At 37.1% G+C, this 24,842-nt stretch overlaps 1 protein-coding gene across 2 annotated transcripts in view; it reads left to right on the top strand.

The window, feature by feature from the left end:
* Positions 1 to 13,048: 13,048 nt before the first annotated feature.
* Positions 13,049 to 24,842, top strand: part of RAB28 (RAB28, member RAS oncogene family) — a 79,252-nt gene continuing 67,458 nt past the window's right edge. For both annotated transcript variants that reach the window (XM_066281079.1, XM_066281078.1), the window contains exons 1-3: positions 13,049 to 13,332; positions 18,226 to 18,322; positions 23,358 to 23,446. In XM_066281079.1, the coding sequence (XP_066137176.1) occupies positions 13,258 to 13,332; positions 18,226 to 18,322; positions 23,358 to 23,446 (261 nt within the window). In that variant the 5' untranslated portion in view covers positions 13,049 to 13,257. The remainder of the gene's footprint in view (positions 13,333 to 18,225; positions 18,323 to 23,357; positions 23,447 to 24,842) is intronic.

A 24,842-nucleotide genomic window follows, 5' to 3' on the forward strand; every position in this document is an offset into this window, starting at 1 on the left:
ATCCCTGAACATAATAAAAGGTTGCTGTTTTATGCCACTACTTTGTGGTGACATGCTAGGCAGTGACAGTAATTGGAACAGTGGGTCACAACTCGATGGGTTATAAAATAAATTAAGTGGGGCACTAAAAACTAAACTGAAAATTAAAATGATTTTGTAGTCTATGTCTTAAACTTTTGTATAAAAGTATAAATAAGATAAACTTGTTATTAGAAATGATCACACTCTGTCATTGAGGTTTGGAAGGCTTTCTTCTAAGGATATAATAATTTTAAATCAACTAGCCAGTAGGAAAGATGAGTAAGGAAATTCACAAACTCAAAGACAAATGTGTGAAAGAAAAGTTATGACGATAAAAAAATTAGTAAGAAAAATAAGCATTTATTATGGGAACAGACTCCAGTTTGCATGGCTGGCTGAGGATAAGAGGAAAGCTTCTTGCTAGACTACAAATACGAACACTGGCAAAAGAAGACAGTTTAGCTTAGTAGTTAAGGCCTCTGCAGGTAGACTGGGCTTGGTTTGAATCTCTGATTCCCTATTTATTTCTGGGTAACCCTAGCAAAATCATATCATGAATCTAAAATTCAATATTGTTATCTATAAACTGGGATAATAGTACCTACTTCATAGCATTGTTAAGGCATTAAATAAGCTAGTGTACACCACCTCATAAAAGGTGCAGGCCATAATGTGAGCCAAAATACAGATAAGTAAAAAGTAGAAAACTCAACACTCTAGCTTAATTCTAAATAATTGGAGCAAATGAGTTGCTGTGGTAGGCAGAATTCTAAAATGGCCCCCACAATCTCTATCTTTTGGTGTACACACCCTTTAAGTGACCATAATGGGATAGCCATTCCAATGACTAGGTTAGGTTTTATGTGGCCCAGTGGACTTTGAGCATAAATTATCCTGGGTGGGCCTGGCCTAATTAAGTGAACCCTTAAACCTCATTGGGTTCTTCTGAATGAAAGAGATTTGAAGCACAGGAGGGATGTGATGATAAGGGTCATGCTTGGTTGTTGGTTCTGAAGATGAAGGGAGCCACATGGTAATGGATGCAAGCCTTGGCTGGGTAGCTCAGTTGGTTCTAGTACACTAGTGGAGGTTCAGTTCCTGGCCAGGGCACACAAAGATTCAGCCAGTGAATGAATGAACAAATGGAACGACAAATCTGTGTTTCTCTCCCTCTCTCCCTTCCTCTCTTTCTCTCTCAGAAAAATAAATAAGTAAAAGGAATGCAGATGGTTTTCAGATAATGACAGTTTTGTTTCCTCATTTTTGATCATTATTATCACTTCATTTTCTTAAGTTATGGTGCTGGCTAAGATTGCCAGTACATCAGTGATAGTAGGAATCCTCTTCCCAACTTTTAATGGGAAACTTTCAACATCTTAACACTGTTTTTAATATTTGCTGTAAGCTCTTTGTAAATTCCTTTATCAGATTAGGGGAATTCCTTTCTGTTTCTAGTTTGCTGAAAAAAAGTTCTTTAAAAGCAAAAAAAAAATGTGGAATTCTATGGAATTATAATCTTTTCTTCTGTCTACTGAGATGGTCATAATTTTTATTCTTCAATCTTTAAGTGTAGTGTATTGAATTATTTAATTTTTTTTTAAATTTTATTTATTGATTTTACAGAGAGAGGAGAGGAGAGAACAAGAAGTATCAAGTCATAGTTGCTTCACTTTAGTTGTTCATTGATTGCTTGTTGTATGTGCCTTGACTGGGCAAGCCCAGGGTTTTGAACTGGCAACCTCAGCATTCCAAGTCAATGCTTTATCCACCACGCCACCACAGGTCAGGCTTGAATTATTTAATTTTATGGTGTCAAGCCAACCTTACGTTCCTGGGATAAGCCCTGCTTCTTCATGACTTTAGGCCATTTTACTTCATTTATACTTTTTTCCCCTGACTTATTATATTTTATTGGTACGTATTTTATTTTTTTTTAAACACAAGATCTTATATAGTCTTATATATATCACTATTTACTTATCTTATGTATCAGTACCAATGGGATCATTTTTCTGGCCTAAATTGTATTCATTAACATTTTCTTTGAGTAGGTTTAATGGTGCGAACTCATTTTTCTTACCCTGAAAATAATCCTTATAATCTCTATCTTGCACTTTATATTCTGTGTATAAAGTCTTTTTCCTGAAATTAAGGTAAAGGTGGAGTCAAAATAGTCTCATGGAAAAGTACGTTTCTATGGGAGGCACTCACAGCAAGGCCATTAACCTCTTCTCTGGGGAAAAACACAATTCAACTTCATAGTGGATATAACATTATTGACAATATCAAATGCTAAAGGACTGTATTTTCACAGGGAACAGCAGAGCAAAGTTATTGTCTTAGAAGAATCAGAGAGAAAGTAAATCTAAACAAAATGATAGAAAAGTCTGAAACCTTCGTGTTTAGCATGGGCTCAGGTAAAAATGGTGTGCATTTGTGTGAGTGTGTGTGTACGTGCCATTGTTGATAGTATTTAAGATGCAGCCTCTTCTCATTTTGCATATATTATTTTTCTTGGTCTGAGATATAGCTTTGCATTTATAAATATTTCCCTTTTGAATGGTTTTATCTACAAAATCTGAAATGGGTATGGTGCTCCTACCTGTTAATAGACAATTACTCAGGAGCTCAGAAATGAAGTGAATTATTTAAATAGAAAGTGACATTCAAGATTGCAAAGGTGGGTATTTAATTGGCATTGCTCTCTGAGAGCATGCCTCCCTGTCCCTCTGCCCCAGTGAGCCACCAGTACAGACCCTTCACACGCATTTACATCAGAAAGTTTATGTTCTCACTGACTCACTAACAAGTTGATATCAGGGGTGAGGGCTGTGGAGGGCAGAAGCAGGTGTTTCTCAGGTGAGCAGACCACACAGTGGAGCTCAGAGACAGCTACTTTCCCCTCTAGTCCTTCAGCTGTGACCTGTACTGCTAAAGTTCAGCTTCAGCCTACTGGCAGCAGCACAGCAAGGAGCCCCTTCCGGAAACCAGCCACTTGCTCAAGGATTCGTTTATCGGGAGGATTATGACTACAACCATTTTCCTAGACTGTGGCGGCCATTTAAAGGGAGGAGGGAACAGAGGAGTCTGGGGAACTAATTAGGAAGGAGTGGCTTCCTCTGAGTCTTGACCTTAACCCCACTGAGCAAGTATGGGATTTACTTTACCTAAGTAAGGAGAGAAAGAACATAAATAGTTGGCAGAATGCTTTGTGGTTTGAGTTCCAGCAAGTAATGGCTTGGCCTGATACAGAGACAGAGAAAGAGAGAGGGAGCGAAACAAAACACGAGAAAACTCCAAATGCTTTAAAAATAACAATGAAATATATCATATGGTGGGTTATTATTGTGCACTTTCCTGGTGACAAGGAAACACATTAATTTTAGTCTGTGATCAGCCTATACAATATAGGATATAAAGAATATATATTTTTGGTCTTTGGCAGGTTATGAAGTGTTACCGCAATGAGCCTAGGTGCTACTTTCTACTAATTTACTTAGAATATTGTGTTTTCTCTGCTTCTTAATGCCTTTCATTAGTTTTTAAAAATTCTTCAGTTTTACCTGCAAAATATTGCTTCTTTTGCATCTTCTCTCCCCTCTCTTCCTCTAATTTGAGTTGTAGCTACACTTTCTCACCTTGTTCTTAGTCTTTGTGTTTCTTCATTCCTGTCATTGAAGAACAAGCTCCTAACATATTTGGGTTGCATTTTGGGCAATTTCATGATCCCCATGGTATCTTGTAGTGATTGAGCTTTTCAAATTACTGTTTAACCCATTCACAGAGATTTTAGTTTCAGTGATTGTCATCTTCATTTCTAAAAGTTCCACTAAAAAAACTCAGAGTATTAGTTCTTGAAAGTCTTCAGTTTTATGTTGGGAGGACTTTGTATAGTTTGCAAAACTGCTAGTAGTGGAAAGTTAGCCTATTTGCTTTTCCAGTTTGTCTTTACTATAATAAGTAAATTGTATGACAAAACAAAATGTCATATCTAGGAAGTTCAAATTAACAAAAACAACAAGTATCTGCACATTCTTGTATAGTTTACAGAACTCTTTACAATAATGGTATTTAATTTGATCTTCACGGTACTCTTGCAAGGCGTTTACTCTTATTTTCATTTTATAGGTATCAAAACTGAGGCTGAGAGACTGACTTCAGGCCTCCAAGTAATCATCAGAGCTGGAATTAAACCCTTGATTTTTGACTTTCATTCTATTCCTTATTTTCCCCAGTATACAGCCTTAAATAATTTTCACATATATGCTACAGGGTAGTGGAGGGTTGAGTGATCAGGGAAAGACACACTCTCTTTCACTATATCAAAATTTAAAAACTTACTTAGGCAAAAGCTAATTAGGCTTAGTCCAAGATGACTCAAAATGTTTCCTAAGTAAATGAAAATGGATTTCAGAGTAATTTCTTTTTTTCTACTTATTTTTTTCACATTTCCTTACTTCCTGCTTTGATTTTTAAATATTTCTACTCCCACTTTTTAGGGTGTTATCTTCTGCAAAACAACTTATAATTTATAATAACTTAAGATCAACTACGTTTTAAAAAATTTATTGAGATGACATTAGTTAATAAAATTATATGTTTCAGGTATACAATTCTAAATATTCTTTTTAAATATTTTATGTATTGATTTTTTAAAATTAATTTTAATGGGGTGACATTGATAAATCAGGGTACATATGTTCAGAGAAAACATCTCTAGGTTATTTTGACATTTGATTATGCTGCATTCCTATCACCCAAAGTCCAATTGTCTTCTGTCACCTTCTAACTGGGTTTCTTTGTTCCCCTCCCCTCCCCCAACCCCCTCTCTCTCCTCCCCACCCGTAACTCCCACACTCTTGTCCATGTCTCTGAGTCTCATTTTTATGTCCCACCTATGTATGGAATCATATAGTTCTTAGTTTTTTCTGATTTACTTATTTTGCTCAGTATAATGTTATCAAGGTCCATCCATGTTGTTGTAAATGATTCGATGTCATCATTTCTTATTGAGTAGTATTCCATAGTATATATGTACCAAAGCTTTTTAATCCACTCGTCCACTGACGGACACTTGGGGCTGTTTCCAGATCTTTGGTATTGTGAACAATGCTGCCATAAACATGGGGGTGCATTTCTTCTTTTCAAACAGTGCTATGGTGTTCTTGGGGTATATTCCTAAAAGTGGTATAGTTAGGTCAAAAGGCAGTTCAATTTTTAATTTTTTGAGGAATCTCCATACTGTTTTCCACAGTGGCTGCACCAGTCTGCATTTCCACCAGCAGTGCAGGAGGGTTCCCTTTTCTCCACATCCTAGCCAGCACTTATTCTGTGTTGTTTTGTTGATGAGTGCCATTCTCACTGGTGTGAGATGATTAAGATCAGGAACAAGGCAGGGGTGCCCCCTTTCACCACTCTTATTCAACATAGTTCTGGAAGTCTTAGCCACAGCAATCAGACAAGAAAAAGAAACAAAAGGCATCAAAATTGGAAAAGAAGAAGTAAAACTATCATTATTTGCAGATGATATGATACTGTATATAGAAAACCCTAAAGTCTCAGTCAAAAAACTGGACCTGATAAATGAATTCAGCAAGGTGGCAGGATATAAAATTAATACCCAGAAATCAGAGGCATTTTTATACACTAACGATGAACTGTCAGAAAGAGAAATTAAGGAAGCAATCCCCTTCACCATTGCAACCAAAAAAAAAAAAAAGTATCTAGGAATAAATTTAACCAGGGAGATTAAAGATTTGTACTCAGAAAATTATAAAACATTGATAAAAGAAATCAGGGAAGATAAAACAAGTGGAAGCATATACTGTGCTCATGGTTAGGAAGAATAAACATCATTAAAATGTCTATATTACCCAAAGCAATTTATAAATTCAGTGCAATACCGATTAAAATACCAATGACTTACTTCAAAGATATAGAACACATATTCCAAAAATTTATATGGAACCAAAAGAGAACACGAATAGCCTCAGCAATCTTGATAAGGAAGAATAAAGTGGGAGGTATCACACTTCCAGATATCAAGATCAACTACTTTTTAATTTGTTGGATCATTATGAAGTTCGATAATGTATGTTAGTTCCTCATAAAGTGTCTGGTTCGTAATGGACACTAAAAAAAAAGAGAAATTGGTAAATCCTTTTATTTGCAAAGGCAGCATAAATACTAGGCCAACAAAGTTATGAAAGAGACAGAAAGAGAGAAAGAGATTGGTTTTATTGAACGGGCTCCGTGATTAAGGAAGACCAGAACCTCTGAAATTTGAAGGGTAGACCAGCAGGTGGGAAACTCAGGCAGAATTTCTAGGTGGCTGTCTTGCAGTAGAATTCCTTTTTCTCCAGGAAACTTCAGTTTCTGAAAATTAATCATCACACAGTATGTAGTATTAATCCACGAGTTTGTATATACAGGACCTATATTGAATGCTTTACTGAATTCAGTTTTTTTGTGTGCGTGTGTATGTGTGTGACAGAGACAGAGAGAATCTCTAGAGAGAGGGACAGGTAGGGACAGACAGACAGGAAGGGAGAGAGATGAGAAACATCAGTTCTTCCTTGTGGCATCTTAGATACTCATGGATTGCTTTCTCATATGTGCCTTGACCTGGGGGGGGGGATACAGCAGACTGAGTGACCCCTTGCTCAAGCCAACGACCCCGTGCTCAAGCTGGCAACCTTGGGGTCTTGAACCTGGGTTCTCCAGTGTCCCAGGCCGGTACTCTACCCACTGTCCCACTGCCTGGTCAAGCGAATTCAGTTATTTTCTTAGGAAAATGTTTCTCACGCTTCACACCAAATTTTATTTTATCATGTTTAGTCAGAAAGCTTACTCTCTCTTCCCTTCAATTGCCTTCCAAAAAAAGATATTTCAAAAATATTAGCACCACTGGCTTAACTGTATAGCTTGCAATTGCAACTGCTTTAAAGGACAAATTCATTTGAATATTTTATATTCTAATGTGTTTACTTGATGTCAAATTGAGACACTTTAATAACAGGCTCTAACATAGATGTATTGTACTGAGCACTGTGCATGTATTATTGATAAGATTCATAACAACCCTATGACGATTATACTACTATAATCTATTTTGTAGGTGAGGAAACGTAGACTCATAGAATTTAAATTACTTGTCCAAAGACATAAACATGACAGCAAATGAAAATCATGTCCTCTTGAATCTAGGCCACTGGTTTAAGTAACACAATGCTTGAGCAGCTCCTCGTGTTCTCATGACACGAACGTATTTTAGTAATAGTGACAAAGGCACTGAGAAAGGTGTAAATACATGCTGAATCAAAACACATATTATAAGACTGAACTCTCCACACATGCAGGGAGCAACGGAGACCTTCTGCTTAGGAACCTTTCTATAACATGGAGTTAAGTGTTGGAAGTCAGCTCCTTAACTCCTTTTAAGATTTCTTTCGCCTCTGGAATGCTTTGGTTTTGCGGCAAGGTTGCTGATATAACGTTTTCGTCAACATTAGTTCTATATGATATTAGTAAATATTACTTTGGTCAAAGAAGTTAAGATTGTTGACTGCCTCAGAATGTGATCTGCTCAAGTCCATTGCCACTTTCCAAAATAGGGCAGTTATAGCTGCTTCCAAGCTTTATTTGAACAGCAATTCATGGGACCAGTGTCCCAAAGAACGTGCTTCTGGGACCTACAATCCCAAAGTTAGGATAACACTTTATATTAACATCTTACTTGTCTGAATGTCTTAAACCTGATCTTAACAACACAGGGAAACTGGAAGTCCCCATGATACAGCTAAGGGCCACTGCAGGGAAAGCCATTATGCTTGGGAGGAAGACTGTGTGAACCCAGTGTCAGAAGGGATTAAGATAAAGGACAGCATGTCCTAGAGAACATTTGTACCACCACCAGGCTACAGAATATGGAAAGCCATCGTTTTCTTAAAGTCACTGAGCTCTCTATGCTGGTTCTTAATGGTCAGGGAAATTCATATCCCAAAAGTACCATAATCAAGTTTCAAATAACATGTTGCATTTGTACCATAACTTCCATTTTCCCCCCAAAACATTTCATATTATCTTATTTAACCATGCCAGACTCACTCGTAAGCTATGATGGGTCTGGTTTTCACAGCTGTGGAGGTGATTTGGGAACTCTCCTGCTTTACACATTTTTGGTTTTGTCTGGAGCTACGCATTAGGAGTCAATGAAACACGTCCCCAAGCAATGAGGCAGAACTGTGGCAGCTAGCTGGGAAAGCGCAGCTCACACACCAGCCTCGGCTTCTGTTACAAGTACGTTTCCTTTTTTCTTCTCAAACAAAGGCTCTTACACGATTATGAAACTAACAGGCTTTCTGTATTTATGGAATTTACTTGTCACACGACAAAGCTCTCATCTGCCCACTATAAAAAGGACTGTAGGTAATGATTTCGTCTTTTGTTATTGATGTATTTTTTCTTGTTTTATTTTTCCTGATTAAAGCACACATTCATTCTCGCTGTAAAATATCTATCCAACACAGAAATGTATAATATGGAAAGTGATTACCTTTATAATCTCATTGCTGCTAATGGCTATTAATAACTTGGTTTATATTCTTCTAGACTCAATTTTACTATGCATTTACTACCAACCATATATATATGTCACACACCCATGTGACAACCACCCAAGTAAAAAAATAGCACAACACTAGTGCTCTGAACACTTCTCGTGTGCCTGCTCTTCATTGCTCGCCTTTTCCTCTGTCTCAGAGGTAAGCATTATTTTGTCTTCTAATGCTAGAAGGATTTTTTGAGGTAGCTTTATATAAATGGAATCACGGGAGATACACTCATTTGTGTCTGGCTTCTCTCAATCCACATTGTATTGATGAAATCCTTACAAATTGTAAATGTAGTGACATTCATTTTTATTGCCAAGCACTGTCCCATTGTGTGAATACACCACAATTCAAATGTAGACAGACATGTGGGTTGGCCTCAGTTTTGAAGAGTTACGCTGCTGTGAACATTCTCGTGTGTCTCTGGATGTATCTTGGTTGAAGAGATACTAAGAAATAAAATTGTTGGACTGTAGAGCATGTATCCAGCTCCAGTAGATGATGCCAAACAGGTGTCTGAGGTGGTTCTAGAACTCTATACTCCTACCAGCAGGGCACGGAAAGATTAATGGTTCTATATCGCCAACACTTGGCAATGTCAGTCTTTGTAATTTTAGCCATTCTGATGGGGATGTAGTGGTAGCTTGTTGTGGTTTTCTTTTAAATTTACCCCATTACTAACATACTTAAGAACTTTTTATGTCATTGGCTATATTGTGAATGCCCATTCAAGCCTGTCCAATATTTTATTCAGTTGTGTTTATTTAAACAGATACAATTTCCAATTCTTAATACAAGTTCCTTTTGAGTTATATGCATTTTAAGTATCTTCTTCCACTATAACGATTTTATTTCTTCAAGATGACTTTTGATAAGCAGAACTTTAAATTTTTATTTTATCTCATTTAATCAACTTAACCTTAAAGGTTAGTTTCTTTGGTGTCTTCTTTAACAACTCTTTACCTACTCCAAAATCATGAAAACATTTTCCTATGTTATTTAAAAAAAAAAAAAAAATATATATATATATTTACTTACTGCCCAAAACATACTTTTTACTTTTTGACTTAGCTTTCCAAAATGCCTGGAACTGATTTTTTAATATGGTGTAAGGTTGAAGTCAAGCTGGTGACCTCGGAATTTCGAACCTGGGTCCTCCGCATCCCAGTCCAACACTCTATCCACTGTGCCACTGCCTAGTTAGGTGGGACCCAATGTTTTTGCACAAGTCATATTAAGTCTATTATACTTCACCAAATTGCAAGTTCCATGGGAGCAGAAACTTTGTATGTTTTGCTCCTTTGTATGTGTGTCCTCATTGCTTAGAAGTTGTGAACAAGAATGCTCTGTGCATAGTAGGCATTCATTTAATATTTGTCAAATCAACCATTAATATAATGAATCAATTCAAAGACCTTCCTTTAGAATGAGAAAGCACTGTTGTACTCCTGAAGACACACCTAATATCATTAGTTGGAATTTACAGTGTCAGACTTCAGCTCATCTCAGAAAGAATATTCTAATAAGTGGACCATAGTCCAAGTTGCTTTATGAGGGAATAAACTCCTTGAATCTGGATGTATTTCAACAAAATTTGGATTATCATATGTTACAGGTGCCAGAACCCCTATCGCAAAATGAGGTGGGATGCTGGTTTTACAGATAGCAGTCAGATTTATCTTGTGTAATTACTTTTACTGCTTTATATCTGAAGAACCCTAACTTTTTTGTTTCTAGAATTGTTCTCTAAGAATTTTGCTACTGTATCAGTTTTAAGAACATGGAAAAAGATTCCCACAGTTTATGGCCGTGTGAAGACATCTTTGTTTTCTGCGGCTCGGCTCTCTCTCTTTAGCATGGTGAAGCACCCTCCCGGCAGCTTTTCCGTGCTAGCTGCAAGGTACTCTGCACATGGCAATATTTGTTTCTTTTTAATTTATAAATATGGCTCAAGTCTTCAAATCTAATTTGCAGCCTGGAATCTTGCCAGAGATGTGTGGAACATGGTCACCAACTTAATGCAATTGTCTTTTTATTACATATATCAACACTGTCATAGGGATGTACCCATATCCAAATCAATGATGTTTCTACATTGAGTCAGGTGTTTAGGAAATAATAATTGGAAAATGAAAAGTTTTTCTTTAGATTTCCTTTCATATAAAACTGCACATGAATACCAGTCTTAATACCTTAGCTAAATCTAGTTTTTGGCCAAAATAGTTGTGCCAACTGGGCTTTTTATTTATTTATTTATTTTTGGTCTTCATAATGGAATACGTCACTAAAGTGCCTTAGTATTATACTCCATAATAAGTAGCCTGGAAAATGGTCTGCCAAAAACTGAGCAGTTCCGAACATATTCCTCATTCAAATAATGACAGCAAAAAAAGGGAGGGGGAGAGTCCTTGTGCATCTATCTCATTGGTCAGCACTGAGTCACGTAACCATCTTCATTAAGAAAGAGTGGAAAAGCAAGGTTTTGCCCCATAAACTCCCCTCATAGACCAAAACCAGGTTAAATCTATCCTTATTAGATACAGATTCCTCCAACTAACATTTACAAAGGACTTTGCAAAGCCTTCATATGTTCTTTTCTTCTTATTCTCATTAGCTCACCCAGTGATGCAGACAATTGTTGCTGGTGGTAGGGAGTAGGAAAGACTGGAAACTAACCTGAACTGGGGAGCTACTATCGTGGACCAGCCCTATCTACAATGAAGAAACTGTGAGTATCCGTAAGAATCCTAGAAAGCAGTGATCTTCTAACATGGGCCACACTAGTTAATATATGCCAGGCATTGTGCTGTGTTACTTTACATTGATTACTACATTTGATTATCGAGACTGTGGCTCAGGGTCACATATTCAGCGGGTTTGTGACTAGAACTCCAGGATTCTCGCTCCAGGCTGGGTACTTCTTTCTTTCTTTATTTTTTTATTTTTTATAATTTTACTTTCTTTATTTTTTTACAGAGACAGAGAGAGAGAGTCAGAGAGAGGTATAGATAGGGACAGACAGACAGGAACGGGGAGAGATGAGAGCATCAATCATCAGTTTTTCGTTGCGACACCTTCATTGTTCATTGATTGCTGTTTCATATGTGCCTTGACCATGGGCCTTCAGCAAACCGAGTAACCCCTTGCTCGAGCCAGCGACCTTGGGTCCAAGCTGGTGAGCTCTGCTCAAAACAGATGAGCCTGTGCTCAAGCTGGCGACCTCGGGATCTCGAACTTGGGTCCTCTGCATCCCAGTCTGACGCTCTATCCACTGCGCCACTGCCTGGTCAGGCCAGGCTGGGTACTTCTTGTATTGTCCTGCTTTCTCATTAGAATTCCTATTCTAAAAAAGACGCTGACTCCAAGCTCAGCTTTTTGTGACTTAAGCTCCCTTATCTGTAAAATGGGATAATTCTTCCTGTTTTTCTAGTATTCCCATGAGGAGTGACCATGATAATCCATGTCTAGGAATTAACAATAAGACAAACATAGTAGGCTGGAATTATTATTGTAGATGATATCTCACCATATTACAAAGTTTAGTTATGTCTTTCACCTACCTTACTGGATAGCAGTTTTCAAATTCGGACTCAGGGCACCTCTACAGTCTTAAGAATTAATGTGAACCCCAAAGAGTTTTTGTTTATTTAAGTTAGAGCTATCACTACTATCTTGATACTAATACTAGGAAATGTTGAAACATAACAATAAGCACGTCTCTTTTAGCTGCCAAAGTGTTGTCATACACCTCATACATCCTCTGGAAATCTTCTCTATGTGCTTGTGAGAGAATGAACATGAAAAAGGCAAAAAGAAAGAAAAAGAAAAAAGAAAAAGAGTATTACTATAAAAATAGTTTTGACTTGCTCACCCCTGCCTACCCAGGGTTCCCCAGGCCCTGCTTTGACAACTGCTGTCCCGGGGTTGATAAATGAAAAGGAATTCTTCTGCTGTTTCACCTCCAGAGCCCCGCCCCCGCGCGCTCTCCCTGGCAACCGGCGTCCTGGGTGCCCAGAAACAGTCCCCGCCCCGCCGCCTCTCCTCCCACGCCTGGCTTCCATGGCAACCACAGAGCGCAGCCCAAGCGTCACCGCCCTCTCCCCTCTGTGTTGGGCCAAACCATACTCCATAGGAAGCTTCTTGGGAGCGGTGGATACAAGAGAGTTTGACACAATGTCTGCTAGCTATTCGGCTTCCATTTTCCTATCTAAATTGAATGGGAACCCCCCATTTTTCCTTCGCTGACTGTCCCTGCGAAGGTGGCGGCGCGCCTCGCCTGGTCGCTTCGGATGGCTCCCCCACCCCAGGACCTCGAATGGACCGGCCGGACAGGCCGGCTCGCGGTCGGCGTGGGTTGGAGAAGAGGAAGGGGGCGCGGCCGACAAGCGCGGGGGGCGGGGCCGCGCCGAGGGGGCGGGGTCGCGCCGAGAAGCAGCGAGGGCGGGCAAGATGGCGCCCGGCGCGTAATCTGCCCTGATTTCTCCGGCGGTCGCCGCGGCTCCCGGGCGGGGGTTCTGCCCCCACTGCCGCCCTTCCTCCTCTCCCCTCCCCGGAGCCTCCCCCCTTCGCGTCCTCTCACTGCCTGGCGGTGGGGGTGGGGGGAGGCCGATCTCGTTCCCGGGACATCATGTCGGATTCTGAGGAGGAGAGCCAGGACCGGCAACTGAAAATCGTCGTGCTGGGGGACGGCACCTCCGGGAAGGTCAGTCCTCGAGCCGGCTCGCCGTCCCGTCCAAGCCCGCAGGGACCCCGGCGCCAGCCTCGCCCGCAGCGCCCGGCGTCGCCCGCAGCGCCCCGCGCCCGGGGGCCTCTGGGCCCGGGCCGCCCGCGCGTGGCCTGGGGCCGGACACGGAGCGGGCGCGCGGCCGAGGCCGGGGACGGCTGTCCAGTCCCCCCCAAACTAACGAAAAAGCGTCACTTGCCAGCTCCCTGACTGCATCGCGAACTCCTACTTGTCCTTCCTCCCAGGGCAGCGCCCCAGCCTCCGCCCTCGGCCGGCCGGCCGGATCGGCCACGGCGCCGCCCCCGTGGAACTTCGGGCCGGGACACGCTCGGCCCCTGTCCCCCCGGCAGGGTCTCGGACGCTCCCGCGCACGAGCGGGAGTCAGCGCCCCTGGTTGAGAGCTGGCGCCCCTGCGCTTACTGGTCGGGTCACAGGAGGGCAGATGGCTGACCTGGCCGTGCTCCCTCGGTCCACGGGGGTCCGGACAGGGTCGGCCTGGAAGCGCGAAGTGTGCAAATCCACACCCGACGTGAAAACCCGCGCGCGGGGAGCCTCCCGAACGTGCGCGCGCGCCACCCACGGTGGCTGCTGCCTTGTAGCATCCTGCCTGCGCGTCCCCGTCCCCAGCACAGCACCTGTCAGCACAAGCACTGCTCCAACAGATCCCTGTCGAGCCCCCGTCGGGGGCGGGGTGCGGACCGAGGGGATCCTTGTCTTGAAGTCTAGCCTCCCTCGGGTGCGGGCTGGGTGGATGAACGGGAGTGAGCGTGCGTGGGAGTGTCCGGCAGCCTGTCCCCAGGCGTCCTAACCCGGGCTGTTTCACCCACGATCGAGGCGTTCCTGAAATGGAATGCACATGGTCCGGTACTTGCTCTTGCTCGTTGGAGAGCTCGGTCCGTAGGATCTCAAAGGGGTCTGTGACCCCCACCCCCCAAAATGAAGTGAAGGGCCATTGGCCGGGGTGCCTTCACACCTGTCGCTTCTGCCAGAAGCGTCAACACTGTTTCTGGGAGTACTGCTCAAGTTTGTCTTCTTTCTTCTCCCTTTCCCCAGCCAGAGCCTCCAGGTTATTATTACATTTCCCGGCTTCGGCCTCCCTGTGCCCTGTGACCGCTGAAGTTTGGACCCTGGTTTCCGTGGTGACCACTGCTCTTGGCCTCTTCCCTGAAGCAGCCCAGCTGCCTGCCTTGGGTTCTGAGAGCTGAGTTCCTAGACCCCTTGGGAAACATGTCACTCATGTGTAAAATTTGGAGAATTCTGTTCATTTCTTTTTGACTTTCTCCTATATTTTGTTACTGATTTTTATTGCGGAGGAAAAACAACTTTATATGCTCTGATTACCCTTAAGCATTTTGGGGAAGAGAAGTACTTGGGATCACTTTTCTTTATAAAGTATTATATGAGTTCTTGTACACTTAAATCAGCTCTTTGAATGGATGCATTGTTTTAAAGCAATCAGCACTGCCCTGGAGGGATAGCTGGGTTGGTAAGAGCATCATCCCAAAGCGCTGAGGTTGCCAGTGGGCTCCCCGGTCTGGGCACATATAGGAACAGATATTCCTGTCTCTCTCCTGCTCTCTCCCTTTCTTTCTCTAAAATCAGCACAATAAACATTAAGCAAAGTAAAGAATAAAGTAATCAACATGGTTGCGAACACCCTTATTCAATAAAAATTTAAGTTATATTTTTAGTTTTCTCATTCATATTTTCTTTTGGATGCCTTGTAAACTTTCATTTCTAAAAATTTTTTACAGTCAAATCAAAGCAATTTATTTCCTGTTTAAATTTTAGTGACAATCTATAACACTAATACACTTGTAAAAAGACAAAAATTGCTCTTTATCCTACATTCTATCACAAGTCTTTAAACTTTTATTTATTTCTCCCAATATGTATCTGTTATCATATGTGTATTACTCCGTTGAATTTTGTTCATAATTCTGTATCTAGGTTTTTCATTTAGCCTGGCATACACATGTTCCTCTTGTTAATTTAGTGTGAGTAATTATAGCTTTTCATCTCTGTCTAAAATTCTGCTTAGGACAAAGCATACTTTTCCCCTTCTGTGTTGTTGAAGGACTATCATTCTGCTTCAGAAGGTAACAATATTCTTTATGGTGTTTTGACTTAGTCTTCATCATCTTGACTCATCTATTTTAAAACCCTAAAGACTTTTTCTGCTAGAAATTTTCAGATATCATCATCAGAAGCCTAACCTTTTTATCATTATTCATGTATCAATTTTTTTCTCCATACCTTCCTCAGTTCTCAAATTATTGGCGGCTGCCAACATTGACATTCTGCTTCCTTTACTGTTCTTTTCTTTTATGAATTCACCCTGGCTTTCATTCTAATTTGTATCCTGATTTAACTCCTGGCCATTTTTTCTAGCATTATTTCCTTCTGCTAGTTCTAACTCCGGGCATTTTGATACATACTAAAAGAAGCAATCGATTATTGAGATGACCTCCAACAGTTTATCCAAGAGATATTTAGCTCCTCCCCCTAGTCACACATGTTTCTACTTTCCTGTTTTGATTCATACTTTTAATTTTATTATAAATTTGACAGATTTTTCTAAAGACAAAATATACTTTATGATCTTTTCAGTATTAGTGTAGTATGGTTAAAAATTATTAGCAGAAATTTTACCATACCAAAAATATATACAAAATCAGATAAAATGTTTCAGAAGTGGTAGATGATTGTTCACTTTATAATTGTTTAAGAAGCAGATATATACAATGACATGTGAGAACTTACTGGATCTGAAAAATAGCACAGAGACTATAGAACTGAAGAGGAAGTGCCTCCCACTGATTTGGTTGATCCTGTTTAATTTTTGTAGTAATTATAGTAGATGTGTAGAGATGATATAAGAACCGATTTTATATTTTGTGTTCCCCATGACCTATACTTTGGACAGATTATACTTCATTTCAGTTAAGACCCTCGCTTTGTATTTGCCTCAAAAGTGTGAAGGTAGAAATTTCAGTGAATATTAGAATTTTTCTGAATATTCATTAATATAAAAATATTGAACTTTGAGAATCTTAAATGAAAATGAAAAATTATCTTAAATGGCATTATGGTTATGTTACATATGCCCTGAGTTTTTTTTAATTTAAAATACTCTTTCAGCTATTCATAAATTAAACATTTTGAAATATCTGTATTTATAAGTGGTGATGATAGTTATTTTTCTCTAGAACTCTTATCCTCTTCACAAGTGATTTTGTGCTCGGAGTTAAACAAGTTCAATGGCATAAATAAGGATAAAAGGAAGAAAGGGTTTAAAAAGGAGTACTTACCTTTTTAAATCTGATTTCTCAGTTTTTATAGTATTGTTATGTGCTTGCTGGAAGCCAAATACATTTTCATTTTGGTGTAATGAGTTGATTTCTCATTGTCTAGCAGATCATTTTTCTTATAGTGCTCAATAAATATTTGACCAAGTGTCTTAGTAATTTATTATAAATGATGAGTATTTAACTATTATAAAAGAATTTAAAAAAATAAAAGAATTGGAGTTAAGCCATGCAAGTTGCCATTTGTGTGAGAAATATGGTTCTTGTTTCAAAAGGAATTTTAGGTCTTTTTATTTAAAGGAATTTAAATTTGGTCAAGTTTTCTTTTGCACTGCTGTACTTACGTCATAATTAAGTATAATAAACTATCTAGGAAATTTTACCTTAATTTTAAGTACTTTAGGAGTTGACATCTAATTTTAATTTTTAAAATAAAATTATTTTTCCTTAACTTTGGGAGTCTGTCTTGAAGAGGGTAAAAGCTTCATGAAGCTGCCTTTCTGCTCTATTTGGGAAAGTTTACAACTAAATAGTGCATTTAAAATGTTTAAGAAGCTTGTGAGCTGACTTATTTCAGTTGTTACCGGAATGATTAACTATTTTTTTGCTTTAATAAGAAATGGTACTCTAAAATAAAGTTGTAGAGTTTTGAATACAACTTTGAGTTTTTTAAAAAAATATGGGTACTGTATATATCTGTTCCTGTTCTAATATTCTTATGACTTTTAAGCTTTATGTTTCATGCATGGGAAATATTTATATAAATATTTTTGCCAGCTTAATGTCAGTCTTAAAAATACCAAATCTTATTTAAAAGCTACATATTCTCAGAGTCATTCTGTAGAATTATCTTCATTTGACAGCTTTAATATAGAGGAAAATGATATACTTATGATACTTTTCTTGTGGGGGTGGGAAGAAATTCTATAAAAAGGCTTTTCCCCTCCTTAATCATTTCTTATTATTGGCTGAGAGCATAGACTGCTCAGTCACCATGTCAGGAGACTCCACTTGGAGTGGTGAACACACAATACGATATACAAATAATGTAGTATAGAATTGTACACCTGAAACCTGTATAATTTTATTAACCAGTGTCACCCCAATAAAATAATTATTAAAAGAAAAAACCCCAAACTCCTAAAAATATTTAACCTCAGAAATTAAACTTAAGAGTTCTCTGAAATTTGAATTACACTGATACATATGGATATATGATTCAGATCTTTTATCATGACGCTTTAGTTTTCTCTGTTGATAACTTTCAAATTCTAATTTCTAGCAAGGAAAAGAAGCTTGACAGTCGGAATTTAAAGCTCTCCAAGGGTTAATCTGTGGTCCCAGGGATAGCTTTCGGCCAGTGAAGTTTACCTGGGGAAGTGTTAAGTCTCTCCTTCCCTTGTAACTGATTAGAACTGCTTATAGTTGTGGTTTTTTTGGGTTTTTTTTTGGATTAATGGGAGCATGAATATTAAGATTACTTAATAACATTTAGTGGTGATCTTATGTTAAATTTCTAAAGCAAAGATACTAATTTTAATATGTTGTACATTAATTTTTTTAGACCTCCTTAGCTACGTGTTTTGCTCAAGAAACTTTTGGGAAACAGTACAAACAAACTGTAGGCCTGGATTTCTTTTTGAGAAGGATAACATTGCCAGGTAAGAGACTTCAAAAAGTGTAACAGAAAAGTAGGCGTGTTTTACAATAAGAGACTTAGGCAGAAATGTGTAAACTGAAGTTTAGAGTTGCTTCTACATGAAAATATGTGTAATCGGTAGATTTTATCTGAAAAAGATGTATTTCAGCAGCAGCTACCATGAAGACATTGTCTCTGGGTGTGGGAAGAAAGTTTATGTATGAAGACGCCTCAACTCTCCTACTGTTTTTGACTACACATTTTTTGAGGATAAACAATAGTTGCTTCTAACATTCTAAAACGTTTTTAAAAAATCGAATGCTATACAGTTATCAATAGATTGCATAAACTAAATGGAAAAGACTGGAAAGGATTATTTTTTTAAAATACTATTTTGATTAGCCTCTGCTTCAGTTTTTTGTTTGGGAGAAAGTTGGACCAGAAGTATAATGTAGCTATGGAACTTCTGTGCTCTAATATGTGAATGCTGTTTTATGCAAGGCGGCATGAAATTGCTGGCATTTAATAGACCACTAAAATTTAGAGTCCCTAGGCACTCATAAAAATACAGTTTGAGCATTCAAGATGTTTCAGTTCACCATGCAAAGAGACTATTTAGATGCCAGTTGCAGCACATTTTGTGGGAAATACAGGGAAATAATAACAAAAAAGAGTGGTTTCTGTTTTAAGTTAGTTTCTGAACAATTGGGGCTTTAAAATACTCTGTCCATTCACTGTGATGGTTAAATTATATGTTTAAAGTATTTTATTAAAGGCAGTTTATCTTGATTGACCTTCTAAACCAGTGCATCCCTCTCCTCTCTGAGGAAGCCCATTTGAATAGAAACTGTTACAAGTGTGAATCATATGTCAGAATATGACTGATAGTGGAAAGGGTTGAATAAAACCCAGTAGTATTGAAATATTTCAGTCTCTCAAACACCCCATCTTTCAGACAGCTCTCCATGGCAGTTTTAGAGCAGCTAATGAAAACTCTTGGTAATTAAAGGCATGCTGCACATCTTACTAGTAATATATTCTTATATTTTGTGATGGCCTGTATTTATTTGCCTACCAATAACAAATAAATTAGAAGATATAGTGTGACAAAAGAATTCTGATTTTCTGTTGTGGAGTTATTGTTCAGCAAGAGGTTTAAATGAGAAACATATGCATAGTTAGTTTCATTTGTATTTTCTTTTAATGTATTCAAAACTAAAAATCTCATTTGTATTATTCTCACTCTTACAGCTAGGTTACTGGTACATACATAATATTTACATCAGTTATATGCACAAATCACATAATATACATGCTAAAAATTTCTTTTTACAGCAGTTTTTTAGAGGTTCCAGTTGTGCACAGAGAACCTCAGTATGTATTTAGTTGTTGACTGTTTTCTTTTAATGCTAATTAGCACCATCTTTTGGTATCATTAATATTGTTTAATTTTTGTGAATTTTTAGTTCAAAGGCTTAAAGGAGCAAGCATCTACTCAAACATTTAAAACATTTTAAGACTCATTTTGGACATTGTTCCACATATGTGATTATTTCTGATGTGTTGCACAATATTACTGATTTAAAATTTTTGATTACTTTGCAAAAACTGGTATGCCTGAAATCCAAATTTATAGTATAATATTTTAGAGTTAGAAAGTAGGTTCAAAACATGACATTAGGAAATATATATTCAATGAATGTATATTTGAATTTTCCTGATTGAGTTTTATTTTGATGGGCGAGTTCTAGAAAAAATTCTTTTTTTTTTTGAAAAGGCAATTGGTTTTATGCTACTGAATGGACTCAAAATTATGGTAGAAATTTCAGTAGGAAAAATTGTTTTAGTATGTTTTGGTTTTATATAATTATAGGTACATCAAGAAATACAGTGGATAAATTATGAAATTCATAATATATCCTTAATATACTTTAATCTTAATTTTAATTCATTGTGTTTTATATATGATGATCAACATTTGTATTATTAGCCAAAACATTGCTGGTAGCATTATTGGATTTATATGATAGTATAGCAGTACAGTTGTTGAATCCAGTATTTGTTAGTATCCTCGTAACTTACGTTCATTCAGATTGTTAGTGGTGTGAAACCTCCTGTCCATCTATTCACATTCTCTTCATGCCTGTTGTCAAGGTCATTACTTTGCAAATACTCATCCATTTTAGTATATTTCATGATCCGGTATGCTGTATAGTCTGGATGCAACCACTGTGCAGATTTTACTGCTTAAAATAGTGTATCTGTTAGTCAGAGATTCTGCTGATAGAGCTTCTTAAGAGCCTTAGTCAAAATACTTTCAGGAAGCTGTGGGTACAGTCCAGTAAACAGCGTTCTACTGTGAAAAGGATTTCTAAGTCTTTAGTACAAGAAGTGGGCAGACTTGTGTTTTTAGTTCCATCTTGACTCTGCAGCACTTTAAGTAAGGTTAACCAAGGCACCAAGTGTACTTTTACAAGGTCACTGTTGAATCCTCTTTGTGGCTTTGGTTCATACCAGAAGCAACTTACCTGTATTTTGTCACCTCATTTATTTTATTTTTTCCCCCCTAGTTGCATGTAATTTCTTACAGAAGAGTGGAATTTTGTATCATTTTGCATTTGGGATTAGATTGCTGACAATTTTCTTAATGTTTATTATTAGAAAATTATATAGATTTGTGATTTTAAAAATTTTGCAATACTAGTTATTTACATACTCTTATACAGCTTTCTCGGTATGCGATTTTGAAAATGTACTGGGAAGCTTCATGTTTATGCCTCCAGCACTAAAATGAATGTTGAGTTGAATTCTATCTTTATGTTATTTTATTTATCTTTATTGTTATGCATTAATAAGCCTCAAATTTAAATGTGGAAATTAAAAATATATTCCTGTGTATGAAGTAACTATAAAGTTAATATTTGTTGAGGTTATGATGAGAGTCAAAGTTTTATATTTTGGCTAGCATTGTCTATTCATGGATTATCAGTTATGCATAGCTGTTTTATTTCCGAGGCACTAGAAGACGTAGATGAACAAGCCAACCACAGCAAACTGTTTATTTGGACAGGTATGGATTTAAAAATACCCTCAACACATAAACATAAACCTTTTAGATGGAGACAGTTGAATAATGATTAGTCTTCAAATGATTGCCATCAGAATTTGAAAACATGGAATGAGGACTGTGTTCCTAAGGTTATAGGTGAAGTATTCAGAACTTAAAGGAAAAACTGCTTCATATTTCTAATGAAAGGGTTTATTTTCCTTGAAAAAAAATGGGATTAGGTGCCTTTTATTGTGTTGCCTAACATCTTACTCTAAAGAAGTTAATTCTGTTAAATACTGTTTTTTGAAGTAAATAAATGATTGTAAAATGAATAGAGTACTGCCTATTTATCTGAGGGCCTATGAAAGTACTTAATATAATTCTAGCGATGGCTAGCCCTCTCTCACCTGCTTAATTTGAGGCAGTATTCTAAGGGAATGATTTCAGCTTCAAATCTTGAAAATTTAGATTTTTATAAATTAGGTTTATACAAGTAGTTGGACAAGTCTTAGTCTGAGACATTTTGGTTTTCGTATTCATAGAGCTTGAAGAACATTTCTTTCATTACTCTGCGAGCGTTGAAAGTGTGTGTGTATGTGGGAATGATGACAGGTGATAAACTTCAGTAGCTCTCAGTAATGCAATTGGAAGTTCCTCATGTAAATCTTCTGCATGTTGGCAGATGGAACAGACCTACATCCAAATAATGGAAAGATTGTAATGCACACCCAACGAAACAGAGTTAAGGGCAAAACTTGGCTGGTCAGTCCAGTGTCATACTTTCTTGTCAGTTGCAAAGTTGAGTGGTGTGACTAACATTCTCCAATTTTAGTGTTTTGGTATAACAATTCATATGTGTATATATATATATATATATTTTATTTTTGAAGTGAGACTTTTTTTTTAGTTCCTAAGTTTTTGGTTTGAGTTTTCTTGATTTGCACACCATTCAGATAGATACATTTTTTTGGGGGGAGCTCATTTTGAAGGTACTGAGACTTTGTCTACCTTTGGAGCAAACTGCATAATTTTGTTAGGAGAAACAGTTTGAAATTTTAAAATAGCAGGCATATTGAACATAGCCTTTTTTTTTAGTCATTAACTGTATTGAGTAGAGAGGGTGTCCTATCTCATATATTTTTGTGTCAACCAAATATTTTGCAAAATAAATAAAATTTTTTTTAAAGATTGCTTTGTATTTTAGTATGCTTTTATGATGCCTGTATGTGGAAAAAGATTTGATACACTATTTTATGAAGGCTTTGAAGCACGTATTGTAATTTGTTTCAGTGGAAATACTTTGAACATGTATAAATGAGTCATAATATTTGATGATATGCTTTGATGATACACAGGGTGTGTATCCTACATCACTTCCGAAGAGGGTATCAATTGTGTTTCTATTTTATAAGTTAAATTTGAAAACATAATTTTTATTATGTTTACTATTACATGCAATAGCTGACATTCAAATTTAAAAAATTTATTCATTTGAGTTGAAACTATGGGTCTATTTTTATTATGTACAATGTATCATTCTGTGGTTATAGAACCTTTACAGTATATGGAACTTAACAGCAAAATTCATTATGTGCAAATGGGTAAGTTAGTATGTAAAGTTAAATTTTTATTTTTGAAGTATATTTCTTACCCTAGGTGCAAGTATGTTATATTTCTATTTTCTGTTTAAGAAAATTTTTTCTTGAGGTTTAAGAAATTTATGAATTAAAGCTTTCTTTATTTTCTTTTGTTTTGAAGGTGATTATAAATGTGGTCCCATGGAAATGGGGTAAAAGTATATTATAAACTTAAATTCTCACCAGGATTTCTTTTGATAACATTACTTCATAGCTCCAAACATCTGACTTATATGAGCCTGCAGAATAAAAGGCAAATTAGGATAGAGTTTTATCTTTGTGATTTAGTGTTCTGTGAAACTGTGTTCAATTGTTACTTAACTTTTATTATATTCTTATTTATATATAAATATCTATTTTTTATATTTTAGGAAACTTGAATGTTGCTCTTCAAGTTTGGGATATAGGAGGGCAGACAATAGGAGGGAAGATGTTGGATAAATATATCTATGGAGCACAGGTATGACAAGAGTTCTGTGATTATTCCAGTACTGAAAATACCATCCTCTTAAACACACACAACTCTCTTTTAACATGATTTCTATCTGATAGGCAGAGAAACTACATTTATATGTGTGCTAATCCTTTGCTTTCCTCCTCCCCAAATTCTGTTTGGAATGATTTGGGTCAAGAAACTGGTGTGACTTTTAATAGCTTTCATATGCTACTTATATTATAAGATATTTTTGTCAGCAGTTGAATAAATGTAGTGATAAATGATATTTTGATACTTTTTATATGATGATAAATGATATTTTGATATTTATTAGCTGACTTCATAATAGTGACCACTTTCAAAATATATAAGCTGAATGAATGAAAACGGAGAAAGGGAAAATTTAATTTCATTTTAAGTTGTAAGGACAAAAAGCATATTTAAATGTCTATATACTTTTGTGTTATGAATCAGTCTATATAGTTCTCCTGATTTAATAGATGTCAATATATTGTATCTGAAAACTAAGTATGTTTAATTATATATATGAAGCACATACAGTATTTTAACATGATAATGATGTTTTTTCAGATGAAAATGTATATATATAAAACAAAAATTAGTGGGCAACATGAGCTTATATAGTCATAATTTATGTTTTTAAATTAAATGATTGTACAAATAGGAAATATGCATGGTAGCAGTATACTTTACAAAGTTAATTATTGACATGGTATTAATTTTTGCTCTTCCACTTTTAATTAGCTTGTCTCGTTAATATCATACCAAGGCACTGGAGAGGGAGTTTGAAGCTTTCAGTGAGAGAATCATGACTTGGTTATGTGGAACTATGTTGCTCATAAGAAATTAATCTAGAAGATGAAGACAGATAATGTTAAGCATGTTTTTTTATGGAGTTTGATAATGGTTAAATACCATTACTTTAATTTTTGATGGAAAATAGATTCTGAACTATTTTTTAAATAGATGAGGCTCACACGGTTCTGAATCAGGTATACAGGTCCTAGAGTTTTGATTTTTATATTATTGATACATATGGGCTCTTAGAACTCTCTCTTCCTGCCTTTCATCTGCAGTGTTCTTTGTCTCCTGAACAGTCTTTCTGCTCATTTAACATTTTTACTTGTAACCATATGATTTGATTTCATGCATGTTCATTTTTCTCTTAAAAGGTATGTCTCAGATTTTGGTTTCTGACTTTATTGTTGTTTAATTTTAAACTGATTATGTTTAAAGTTGTTAAGTAAATAAAAATTGCTGGACAGAGATTTATGGGGATCAACAGTCCTCGTTTCACCCTCATAGTTGGTAAATGGGATTTGAAAATAATTTTTTCTCTTTGCTTCATTAGAATCTGTCTTCAAGGACACATACCAAATTTTTTAAACAATCAAAATTA

The sequence above is a fragment of the Saccopteryx bilineata genome, chromosome 5, assembly GCF_036850765.1.
Source record: "Saccopteryx bilineata isolate mSacBil1 chromosome 5, mSacBil1_pri_phased_curated, whole genome shotgun sequence".
In the NCBI taxonomy this organism is placed as follows: domain Eukaryota; kingdom Metazoa; phylum Chordata; class Mammalia; order Chiroptera; family Emballonuridae; genus Saccopteryx; species Saccopteryx bilineata.